At 40.4% G+C, this 12,211-nt stretch overlaps 1 protein-coding gene across 7 annotated transcripts in view; it reads right to left on the bottom strand.

The window, feature by feature from the left end:
• Positions 1-12,211, bottom strand: part of CAMK2B (calcium/calmodulin dependent protein kinase II beta) — an 858,678-nt gene that overhangs the window by 85,401 nt on the left and 761,066 nt on the right. Inside the window, exons 17-18 of one of the 7 annotated variants that reach the window (XM_029604226.1) lie at positions 2,262-2,384; positions 884-1,012 (exon numbers count right to left, since the gene is read on the bottom strand). The exons of 5 other annotated variants lie outside the window; for them this stretch is intronic. In XM_029604226.1, the coding sequence (XP_029460086.1) occupies positions 884-1,012; positions 2,262-2,384 (252 nt within the window). The remainder of the gene's footprint in view (positions 1-883; positions 1,013-2,261; positions 2,385-12,211) is intronic. One more of the 7 variants, XM_029604227.1, reaches the window with a different exon arrangement.

Raw genomic sequence — 12,211 nt, 5'->3', positions numbered from 1 at the left:
TAGCAGAGAATGAGGTTGGGGAAAAGTTCTGAATGGGCTACAAGTTCAGATGTGACAAAAGAGAAAAGACCAAATAATATTAATAAAAACAAACAACAGAGATAGAACAAATGGTTAAACATTAGCCCGATAACATGCACACAAAAGTATGTTTAATGAGTATAAAACATGACTTATGAACATAAACCATGTTTTCTAAAAGAAAATGTCAACTCCTGATGAATTAGCATACAGAGATGCATGCATTGGGAATTAACTCATTTTTGAGCACGTGAGTAAAGAAAACATACGCTGAAGTTCAGTGCACATTTGTTACCCATGTCTTATTACATTGGGCCCTGTGTGACCTTAAGCTAGTCACTGACATGCTGTGGGCTTACACATCATTGTAAGCCCCTCTGGGGTGCTGTGACCCTGAGATTAGCCTGTACAGCATTACCAGTCTATAAATAATGTGTAGGGTTAGTGCCCTGTCCATAATATGGCTCTGATGTAAGGATTTCTGGTAATACATGATCTTCTAGTGGTCCAGAATTCAAAGGACTTCAGCAGTGCCACCAGAAAATGGGAGGGAGGTGATGGAGGAGGGGGAAATTGTTTTGAAGGACAAGTTAATACATAGATCAAGGGTAATGCAACAACAGTAGGCAACTCTGGTTCTCGAGTGCTGCAAACAGGTCTGGTTTTCGTGATGTCCACAATGAATATGCATTCAATGGAGGCAGTGCATACAAATCTCTCATGCATATTCATTGTGGATATTCTGTTTGTGATACTGGAGGACCGGAGCTGCCTACCTGTCATAGATTATGCAGACATGCAGCTCAAAGCCAGTGGCATGTTAAGCTATTAGGACTTGCCACTGGTCAGAGCGCCTACTTACACTGGAGAAGCACAGAGTCCATGAGGGTTGGAGATAGGGTTGCCTGGGCAATGGCAGGCTGTGGCTTTTCAGCTTCCGTGGGCCCAGGGACCCTCCTCACTGCACTTAAAATATCAGTGAACTTGGTGGCTGAGATGAAGAACAGATGAAAGAAAATGAACAGACAAAGAAAGTAAAATGGTGAAAGAAAAAAACATTAAAGAAAGAAATTACTACTATGAAAGTGGTAACATTAGGTGGTTGTGGTGAAGGCAGCATGGGCAATACATGTTTGTGTTAATGAAGGCAGTGATGGCAGTTTAGGTGGTTGCAATGCTGATTATGGTAATTATTTTGATTCTGGCTGTTATGTTTGTTGCAATGTGATTATAGTTGTAGTCAGACTGATAGTATTCACATGATGTGGCTATGAGAAAGACAAGTAGTAATTATTATGGTGGCTGTGTTTGTGAGGATGGATATGTGGAGTATGGCAGTCGATGGTGAAGGTGTGATGACCATGAGTAAAATAGCTGTAATCATGGTGGTGGCAGTGACGACAAGGGGACAAGAATGGTTGGAAGGTTACAGCTATGATGACTGTAGTTGTTAGTAGGGCTATGAACAGGGTAACTTTAATGATTGTGTGTGGTTAATAAAATTGTGAAGGAAGAAACATCAATTAGTTACTGTTGTGAGAACCCTGAAGATAGCAGGGTTCTCACAACGTCAGTTAGTTACTGTTGTGAGATGACAGTTAAGATGACAGTTAAGACGACAGCTAGTAGGGCTGTGACCTAGTAGCTGAGTTGCTGTGATGATGGTTGATGACGTTATAATGGAGATAAATATGATTGTTACTTTGATGATAGTAGGTGAGACTGTAGTGTGATAACTATAATGATGGTAACAGCTGCATTAATGGTTACTTCAATGACAGTTTTGATGATAGATGTGGTCACTGTGGTGATGTTGACAGTTGTGGTTGACTTAAGATGATAATGTTTTGACAGTTATTGTAGTAAACATGATGGTGGTCATTTTTATGACTGTGACATGTCTGTAATGATTGTTGGAATGATGGTGGCAGTCAATCTGATTCTGTGATAATGATTACTGTGGTGATGGTGCTGCTGGGACATAGTTACTGTTGTATACTGAGCATGTTTTAACATACAACCCAATGCATCATGGCACTTGAAATCCTCCAAAGTAAAGTAGAGCATGAAGAACCATGATTCATTTGGTCATTACTGAAAGAAAACGTTTTAAACCTCATTAATGAACTGGATGCACCTGAATCCTCAGTTATAGACTGTACATGTATGAGGATTGGAAGTGCTTGGTAGTGGGCCAGGGGTGGAGGGATTTGCAAGCCATTACACTGGCTGTTACTTACATGGGACAGGCAGAGGATTTACTAGAGATGGAAATGGCTGGGTAGTAGCAGGCTGTGGCCCTTCGGCTTCTGGGGACCCGGAACCCCGCCTCACTGTATTTAAAATATCAGTGAACTTGGCAGCTGGGATGACAAACAGGTGAGAGAAATGAATGAAAGATGATAAGACCTTGATGATAAAAAGATACTCAGTGAAATGTGAAGATTTTTTGTAGAAATATACGGCCACATGTCTTTTACTGCAGAGGCTTAAGGCTTAACAAAAGTAAGAATGGCCAATAATACACTGTGCAACCCCGGATATCCTTTGACCCTTTGCCAGAGCAAACAGTTCCCTGTGCAGCTCCAGAGGAACCTGGTATGCCATTTAACAGAGAAAGATATTCTCTTGGTATGCATAATGTCCAAAGTCACAGAGGAAATAACTTTTATATTTACTTTCTGAAGGAGCAAAGTAATATATTTTAGGGCTACATACTTGTAAATAACTTTTTTTCAGCTGACTAGGCCAAGGTGCTACATCTAAGGTGTGAATTTAATAATTCAATCTGCACTTAGGACAAGTGGATGTAGGATTCCACATGGACTTGGGCTTTGAGTCAAAAATAAAAGCAGCATTATTCTCACTTCATCTCTTCCATGAACATCCTCATTACTACTGCATGGAAAGCTGAAAAACTACTCACAAGAGGGATTTAAAGAATTAAAAAAAAACAAAACACAACCCAGGTGGCATGGCTATAAAGAAAGAGGCTCATGTTCTGCTCTATGCAAACTTAAAAATATACAAAAGAATTCTGAACAACAATGAAAAGAGAATCAGGAGTAAGGTCAAAAGAACCTGGAACAGCCAAGAAACAAGCAAGCTAATATTATGAAAAAAGCTGTTTTAAAAACCTAGGACCAACTCAGCACCTGTCCCAGTTAAATTGGGATTGTGCAATTTTGACACACATCCTTCCAGCCATACTATGTGCTGGCTTTCCGACTTAGGCTCACTGCTTATAACACTCGATTGATTATGTTGATTATTATCCCCCCTTACCAAGCCCAGTTCCTAGATTTCATTCAGTCCTGGAATCACAACCAATCCAGTCCTGAGCAGGATGAGAGAACTATGCAGGGAGCATACTTCAGTGCTTTGAGCTTCGCAATATGCCTCAGTATTCCAAGCTTCTATTGGCAAGCTTATGCGGAGTCCTAAGCAAATTCTATTTGCCTGCATGGTTTAGTTTACTCAAGTATATGGATAATTATGTTTATGTTCATCCTTTTCTTTCTCATGCAGTCTGGACTTCAGAAATATGCAAACTGACCATTTATTCCAGAGGTAGATGCAGTGCATAAATAATTCTGAAGTTTTACAGTGCAAAGCAGGTTGAGATTCAGACTGGCTGCTATATATATTTTGTGTGCTATTTATTTATATATGTACCCAAATTACTATCTCTACATCTAATAAACAAACTGGCTAAATCAAACAATGCAAACCTACCTAATTAGCATGTATACAACTAGAGTAAGTATATACAATAATATTTATATCACAAATATGTAAAATACATAGTTCTTAATCAAACAAAACATCAATAAATATTATACATTGTATCCAAAAATGTTTTAACATAAAGTTACATAATTACAATAAATGATAAAAAATACAAATCAACATATACAGCATATATAACATATTAACCCATCCACCTCCCAAAGAGCGCACATAAACCCATCCTACACAACACCATACAAAAGAAAGTAAAGAAAGTAAAGAAAGAAAAAGGCCAACATTTTTTTCAAAGAACCATAAAACTCACCCCTCCAACCAATACTCCAAAAGACATTAAAATAACAACAAAAATAAATAAATAAATAGATTTAAACCCTGCTCTTACAGTACACAATAAGGGCCAGATTTTCAAAGGGATATGCGCGTACCCCCCGAAAACCTGGCCGAAGTACCCCGACCGTGCTGAGCCTATGTTGAGTAGGCTCGGTTGCGTGCGCAAGCCCCGGGACGCGGCGTGTCAGGGGGCCTGCCGCAGCGGCGTGTCATTTGGGGGTGGGGTCGCAGGCGTGGTTCCAGCCCGGGGGCGTTTCGGGGGCATGGCCAAGGCCTCTGAAACGGCTCCCGGGCCTGGGAATCACGCGCCGGTGGCTGGCCCAGCGCGCGCGCAAGTTACGCCTACCTCGGGCAGGCGTAACATACAAGAGGTAGGGGGGGTTTAGATAGGGCTGGGGGGTGGGTTATGTAGGGGAAGGGAGGGGAAGGTGGGGGGAGGCGGAAGGAAAGTTCTCTCCGAAGCCGCTCCGATTTCGGAGCGGCCTTGGAGGGAACGGAGGCAGGCTGTGCTTCTCGGTGCGCTCAGGCTGCCGATTTTGGGCAGCCTTGCACGCGCTGACCCCGGATTTTAATGGAATCGCGTGGCTATGCGCATATCTATTAAAATCCTGCATACTCTTGTTTGCGCCTGCTGCGCGAACAAAAGTACGCGTGGGCGCAGCTTTATAAAACCTACCCCTAAGGGAAAACACCAGAATATATACTGCTCAACATAAACTCATCAGGAACTGCTCTTCAAAAATCTCTCAAATATCAGCCAAATGTCAATTCCTTCAGAAGATCAGCAGTTCAAACACAAAGATATATTCATACAGCATTTTCATTGATCTTCCCAGAACCACTGCGCAGACTTCAAAGCAGATTTCCCTTACACGAGCCACGCAATAGAAAACTCATTCTCAAACCTCTCATCAAAAGCGTCCCACTGCACAATGGAGAACTCCGCTTCAAACCTCTTATTATGCGCCTCCCAACACGGGCCCATGTTTCGCCTTAAAAATAAGGCTGCTTCAGGGAAAACCAATAATACACACAAACATCAAATTCAAATTAGTCTTCATATCCAACAAAATAAAAAAACATCCATAAAAATATTCAAACCGATAGGATCAATGGTTGTACTCCAAGACCACTGAAAAAATGCATTTGATTCTGTTGGATATAAAGACTAATTTGGATTTGGTGTTTGTGTGTATTATCATTTTTTTTCTCTGAAGCAGCCCTCATTTGTAGGAAGGCATTTGATGAGAGGTTTGAAACAGTTCTCCATTGTGTGGGTTGTGTAAGGGAAATCTGCTTTGAAGTTTGACCAGTGGTTCTGGGAAGATCAATGAAAGTGCTTGTGATTGAACTGCTGATCTTCTGAAGCAATTGACATTTGGCTGATATTTAAGAGATTTTGAATGTTCCTAATGAGTTTATATTGAACAGTATATATTATGGTGTTTTCCCTTTTTGTGGAAAACAGGGTTTGAATTATTTTAATGTCTTTTGGGGTATTGGTTGGGGGGTGAGTTTTGTGGTTCTTTGAAAAAAATGTTTTGGTCTTTCTTTTTTTTTCTTTTGTATAGTATTGTGTAGGGTGGGTTTATGTGTTCTATTTGGGAGGTGGGTGGGTTTATACATTATATATGCTGTATATGTTGATTTATTTTTTAGTATTTATTGTAATTATGCAACTATATTTTTGGATATGATGTATAATATTTATTGATTTGTTTTATTTGATTAAAAATATATATTCCATATTTGTGATATAGATATTATTATATACACTTACCCTAGTTGTTTACATCCCTATGTCTACACATAAGTGAGGTCTAAGAACATAAGAACATAAGAAAATGCCATACTGGGTCAGACCAAGGGTCCATCAAGCTCAGCATCCTGTCCAACAGGATGCTGAGCTTGATGGACCCTTGGTCAATCCAGGCCAAAAGATTGACCCTTGGTCAATCCAGGCCAATCCAGGCCAAAAGAACCTGGCAAGTACCCAAAAACTAAGTCTATTCCATGTTACCATTGCTAATGGCAGTGGCTACTCTCTAAGTGAACTTAATAGCAGGTAATGGACTTCTCCTCCAAGAACTTATCCAATCCTTTTTTAAACACAGCTATACTAACTGCACTAACCACATCCTCTGGCAACAAATTCCAGAGTTTAATTGTGCGTTGAGTAAAAAAGAACTTTCTCCGATTAGTTTTAAATGTGCCCCATGCTAACTTCATGGAGTGCCCCCTAGTCTTTCTACTATCTGAAAGAGTAAATAACCGATTCACATCTACCCGTTCTAGACCTCTCATAATTTTAAACATCTCTATCATATCCCCCCCTCAGCCGTCTCTTCTCCAAACTGAAAAGTCCTAACCTCTTTAGTCTTTCCTCACAGGGGAGCTGTTCCATTCCCCTTATCATTTTGGTAGCCCTTCTCTGTACCTTCTCCATCGCAATTATATCTTTTTTGAGATGCGGCGACCAGAATTGTACACAGTATTCAAGGTGCGGTCTCACCATGGAGCAATACAGAGGCATTATGACATTTTCCGTTTTATTCACCATTCCCTTTCTAATAATTCCCAACATTTTGTTTACTTTTTTGACTGCCGCAGCACACTGAACCGACGATTTCAATGTGTTATCCACTATGACGCCTAGATCTCTTTCTTGGGTAGTAGCACCTAATATGGAACCTAACATTGTGTAACTATAGCATGGGTTATTTTTCCCTATATGCATCACCTTGCATTTATCCACATTAAATTTCATCTGCCATTTGGATGCCCAATTTTCCAGTCTCACAAGGTCTTCCTGCAATTTATCACAATCTGCTTGTGATTTAACTACTCTGAACAATTTTGTGTTATCTGCAAATTTGATTATCTCACTCGTCTTATTTCTTTCCAGATCATTTATAAATATATTGAAAAGTAAGGGTCCCAATACAGATACCTGAGGCACTCCACTGTCCACTCCCTTCCACTGAGAAAATTGTCCATTTAATCCTACTCTCTGTTTCCTGTCTTTTAGCCAGTTTGCAATCCACGAAAGGACATCGCCACCTGTCCCATGACTTTTTACTTTTCCTAGAAGCCTCTCATGAGGAACCTTTGTCAAATGCCTTCTGAAAATCCAAGTATACTACATCTACCGCTTCATCTTTATCCACATGTTTATTAACTCCTTCAAAAAAGTGAAGCAGATTTGTGAGGCAAGACTTGCCCTGGGTAAAGCCATGCTGACTTTGTTCCATTAAACCATGCTTTCTATATGTTCTGTGATTTTGATGTTTAGAACACTTTCCACTATTTTTCCTGGCACTGAAGTCAGGCTAACTGGTCTGTAGTTTCCCGGATCGCCCCTGGAGCCCTTTTTAAATATTGAGGTTACATTCGCTATCCTCCAGACTTCAGGTACAATGGAGGATTTTAATGATAGGTTACAAAGTTTTACTAATAGGTCTGAAATTTCATTTTTTAGTTCCTTCAGAACTCTGGGGTGTATACCATCTGGTCCAGGTGTTTTACTACTCTTCAGTTTGTCAATCAGGCCTACCACATCTTCTAGGTTCACTGTGATTTGATTCAGTCCATCTGAATCATTACCCATGAAAACCTTCTCCATTACGGGTACCTCCCCAACATCCTCTTCAGTAAACAGTGAAGCAAAGAAATCATTTAATCTTTCTGCGATGGCCTTATCTTCTCTAAGTGTCCCTTTAACCCCTCGATCATCTAACGGTCCAACTGACTCCCTCACAGGCTTTCTGCTTCGGATATATTTTTAAAAGTTTTTACTGTGAGTTTTTGCCTTTACAGCCAACTTCTTTTCAAATTCTCTCTTAGCCTGTCTTATCAATGTCTTACATTTAACTTGCCAACGTTTATGCTTTATCCTATTTTCTTCTGTTGGATCCTTCTTCCAATTTTTGAATGAAGATCTTTTGGCTAAAATAGCTTCTTTCAGCTTAATGAAGCTGGTGAATTCCCCCCAGATCTTTGGGAAGGCATGCCAGTCTCATCTCATATGAAGTGAAGCCTAGCACAAGGTGTGGCTAATGCTGAGATGATCCCCTTTCCAAAGAAGCATGGGCTGAGGGCAAGCCATTCTGAAATGAGGTAGTCACTGAATGGTGGATCTGCAGTTATTAATAAATCATAGACCTCCTGCCACCCACTTTCAACAACAGCATGCAGGATATGGATTGGGTTAGCAAGGATATCCAGGTTATTCCTGTTGTTTTCAGCATTAGCAGATTTTCTAAGTAGGAACTGAAGATTTCAGTGTAACAAAGAAATACAGGATGGCCAAGACTCACCATGTTAATTGGCTCCATAATTTTTTTCATGACAGACTAATCCCGACCTAGTGAATGCATAGATTGTAGGCCTGCTCTTCTTGTGGGATATCAATAGGGCAATGAGAACTACAAGTCTTAGCATACAATGGGGGATGATGTAAAACCAAGACTGGATCAACCTGATCTAAATAAAATGCAGTCAGTTGACTGTCCCACACTCAGCAAGATGGGAGTTTATAAAACTGGGCTTGATTTTGCTATTTCCTGTGAAATGCGGACTTGGTGGTCTCATTAGGTCGGAGATCCCTGGATGGTGTGCTGCACAGGAAGTTGCCAGATGGCTCCAGTGCATGCGAGATGGGCTACTCCTGGATCTGATACAGGCATTTGGCAAAAGCCCTGCAGTATTATTTACAGTTTTCAAAGGGCAATTTGTTTTGGGAGGTAAAATGTTTGCATGATTTCTTGTTTAATGCCACACATGTGACATGGACAAACCTTAAAGCTATTTTAGAACTGCATCAGAAAATGATTTGCCTCATTTGAGAATGATTTATTTTCTTATAGAGTGTTGTAAATTGCTTGAGTTTTGGTGTGAACTGTAAGAGCCCAATTCACTGAGGCTTATTCCCCATAGAAACGGAGTAGGAGAAAAGCCTCAGATGAATTAGGCCCCAAATCTTGTCTGTGCCCAAATTCCTCTTTTTGACCAGTTCTTAAATCTGGCCTTTGAACTCTGACTTCATGGAATGGAAGAAACCGAGGACTCGCTCAGCCTTAGCCCAATGGCCTATACTCATTAAGTAACCCTACTTAGACATATTAAGGAGGGGAAGCAAGAATTATGTGTCTTGCTGGAAGCAGAATTTAAGTAAAGAGGGCAGTGGCTGGGGCTCGTTGAGAGATCCTAAATCTAAATGAGTTCCACCAGCACTGAGATCACTGGTCCCAACTAAGTTCAATTCAGGTGTTTGGAGGATTCAGAAAACAAGGAAGAAAGAAAGCAAGGAGAAGCAAAATGAGATGCATGTATGTTTATGGGGGAGGAAGAGAGGCAGCGGCAGTTGGAAAGGGAGGAAGAGAAAAAGAAGTAGAGGACAGGCGTAACAGAATTAGATCGGGAGACACTTTTTGAAAGTTTGTACAAATTAATAGTAAATACACAATTAAGAGAGATGCAATTTAAAATTATGCATAGATTATATCACATGAGACAGAGGAGCAAAGTTGAAATTGTGAAGTTTGGATATCTGCTTGAAATGTGGGCATAGTGTGGGGTTTCTCTTGCATTCATTTATAGAGATTTAGATAATAACCACTGCTATTACTAGCAATGGTAACATGGAATAGACTTAGTTTTTGGGTACTTGCCAAGTTCTTATGGCCTGGATTGGCCACTGTTGGAAACAGGATGCTGGGCTTGATGGACCCTTGGTCTGACCCAGTGTGGCATGTTCTTATGTTCTTAGAGTGTACTAAGCTTGCCTCTTTTTGGTCTCAAATATTAACTTGTATAGGTAATATGATTGTTATATAGGTTTATTGGACTTTACATTACTTTTATGGGGTGATGTATCTATTCTGCTTGAGCCTAGATTAACAAAGTGAAACAAGTTTTGTATATGTTGCAATTTTACTTTCAAAAAAGATGATCTTAAAGATTTAGGTCTCCAAAGAGAATCCATCTGTTGACTATTGGGAGAAATTTTATGGTAATGATGGCCTCCCATGAGTTAATGCATGTTAAATTGATGCTGGGAGGTAAAAATACAGAACAAAAATCTTTTTGGAATTGTTTCTTAGCATACAGGTTAGGTGACTCAGATGGTTTGGGTGATATGAAGGGGAGGGGTGGATATTAGGTATAAGAGGTATACATCACGCTCAGCGGCCAGCCGGTAAACGGCGTCATTCCACCAGGCGTCGCGCGACAAAGGGGCACTCCCCTTTGTGCACCCCTTCGTGCAACCCTTTGTGCTACTTTTATTTTAATTCCCTTAATTTTTCCTTTGTTAATCAACCTTTTTCAAAGTATTTAGTAATCCCTTGTTAACAATTTCCTTGTTAAAAATGTTCAATGTATTAGACTTAGGAAACCTATTTTTCTGCATACTCTGTTTTAATGTAAACCGGTATGATTTGTATTTGATACAAGAATGTCGGTATATAAAAATTAAAAATAAATAAATAAATAAATAAAGTAAATTATCTGTATTATTGAATTTTTACTTTATGTGGTTGCTTTTTTTTGTTTGCAATCTTTAATAAACATAGTTTCAAAAAAAGAGGGACAGAAGTAAAGAAAGATAGTGATAGAGAGATGTGCAGGACAGACATATATTGAGAGAGAGAAAGGCAGGGAGGGAAGCAAACAAGTTCTAATGATGAAAAACATCTGAACAGAGAAATGTGATGGAAAAGATGGTGAGCAGAAAAGGGAAAGAAAAATAATTTTCTAATGCAGTTCAGAGCCCTCCATGTGGCTCTTTTATGCCTGTGTGTTATAGAAGTGAAAGATGGAAATGACAAGCTCAGATGAGCTGCAAATGTGGGTCGATTGCTGGAGGATGAACACCCCAGCACCAGTGCAAGTTCTGATATACAAGGACAGACACCTCAGGCTGTAGGGGTTCACCAGGATTTTTCTTTTCAATTTATTTGTTGAGACTTTTGCTTTGGGTTTTTTTCCCTATTTTTTCTTTTTAGCACAGAAGGTTTTAGTGGGCTTTAAAACCATTTAAAGTGCACCAATTTGAAAAAAAGAAAAAAGGTTTTTGTCTTTTCTTTGTCATTTTCAAATGAAAGCACATCCCTCTTAGGCTTTCCCAGATTTTAAGGTTGAGGTTGATATGGCATGGTGATAAATAAAGAATACTGGATAAAGCAGAGTTGCTTGACCATAACAGGTGTTTTCTGAGGGCAGCAGGATGTCAGTCTTCACACATGGGTGACATCATTGGATGGAGCACAGCATGGAAAACATATGTCAAAGTTTTTAGAACTTTGACTGAACCTTTCTGAACATGCCCAGCATGCCATTATAGCATACATTCACGCAGGTTCCCCTCAGTTTTATAACAGAAATGAGGAACAAAATTTAATTAAGAACAATACTCAAGAAGTGAAACTGCGGGGTGGCAAATAGGTTTTGTGAGGACTGGCATCCTGCTGTCCTTGAAGAACATCTGTTGCAGATAAACAACTCTTTTTTCTCTGAGGACAGCAGGTTGGCAGTCCGCACACATGGATGAATCCCTAGCTACAGGTTCCCTCCAACAAAACACCAAACAACTGCCGAAGGCACAACAACCAATTTTGTTGGTAACAAGGGGGGGGGGGGGGGGGGGGGGGAGAGACTGAAAAGAAAGAAAGGGCCCTAGTTGGGAACAGAGTTGGGTTCTACACCTCAAACAGGTTCTGAAGGACAGACTGGCCATACCTACTGTAGCATTAGCCATCCCTATCCATACAGTAATATTTTGTGAATGTGTGGAGAGAACTCTACATAGCAGCTCTGCAGATCTCCTCCATGGGAACTGCTCACAAGTGGGCCACCAATGCTACCATGGCTCTAACAGAATAAGCCTTGACATGGCCCCCAAGATTACGCCTGTGTATAACAGGAGATGCAATCTGCTAGGCAATTGGATAGCGTCTGCTTGGCAACGGCCTGACTTCTCCGTGATCAGACCATCACCTTGACTGAGTATGCTATAGACTTCTCCGCGTTCAGAATTCTACATTGCTTGCCACGACCTCTGCTTGCCGCCGGCCCTGATCCAAGCCTGTCATTGACGCCTCTCCTAGCCTAT

The sequence above is a fragment of the Rhinatrema bivittatum genome, chromosome 5, assembly GCF_901001135.1.
Source record: "Rhinatrema bivittatum chromosome 5, aRhiBiv1.1, whole genome shotgun sequence".
Classification (NCBI taxonomy): Eukaryota; Metazoa; Chordata; class Amphibia; order Gymnophiona; family Rhinatrematidae; genus Rhinatrema; species Rhinatrema bivittatum.
This window is presented reverse-complemented; position numbering and strand designations above follow the sequence as displayed.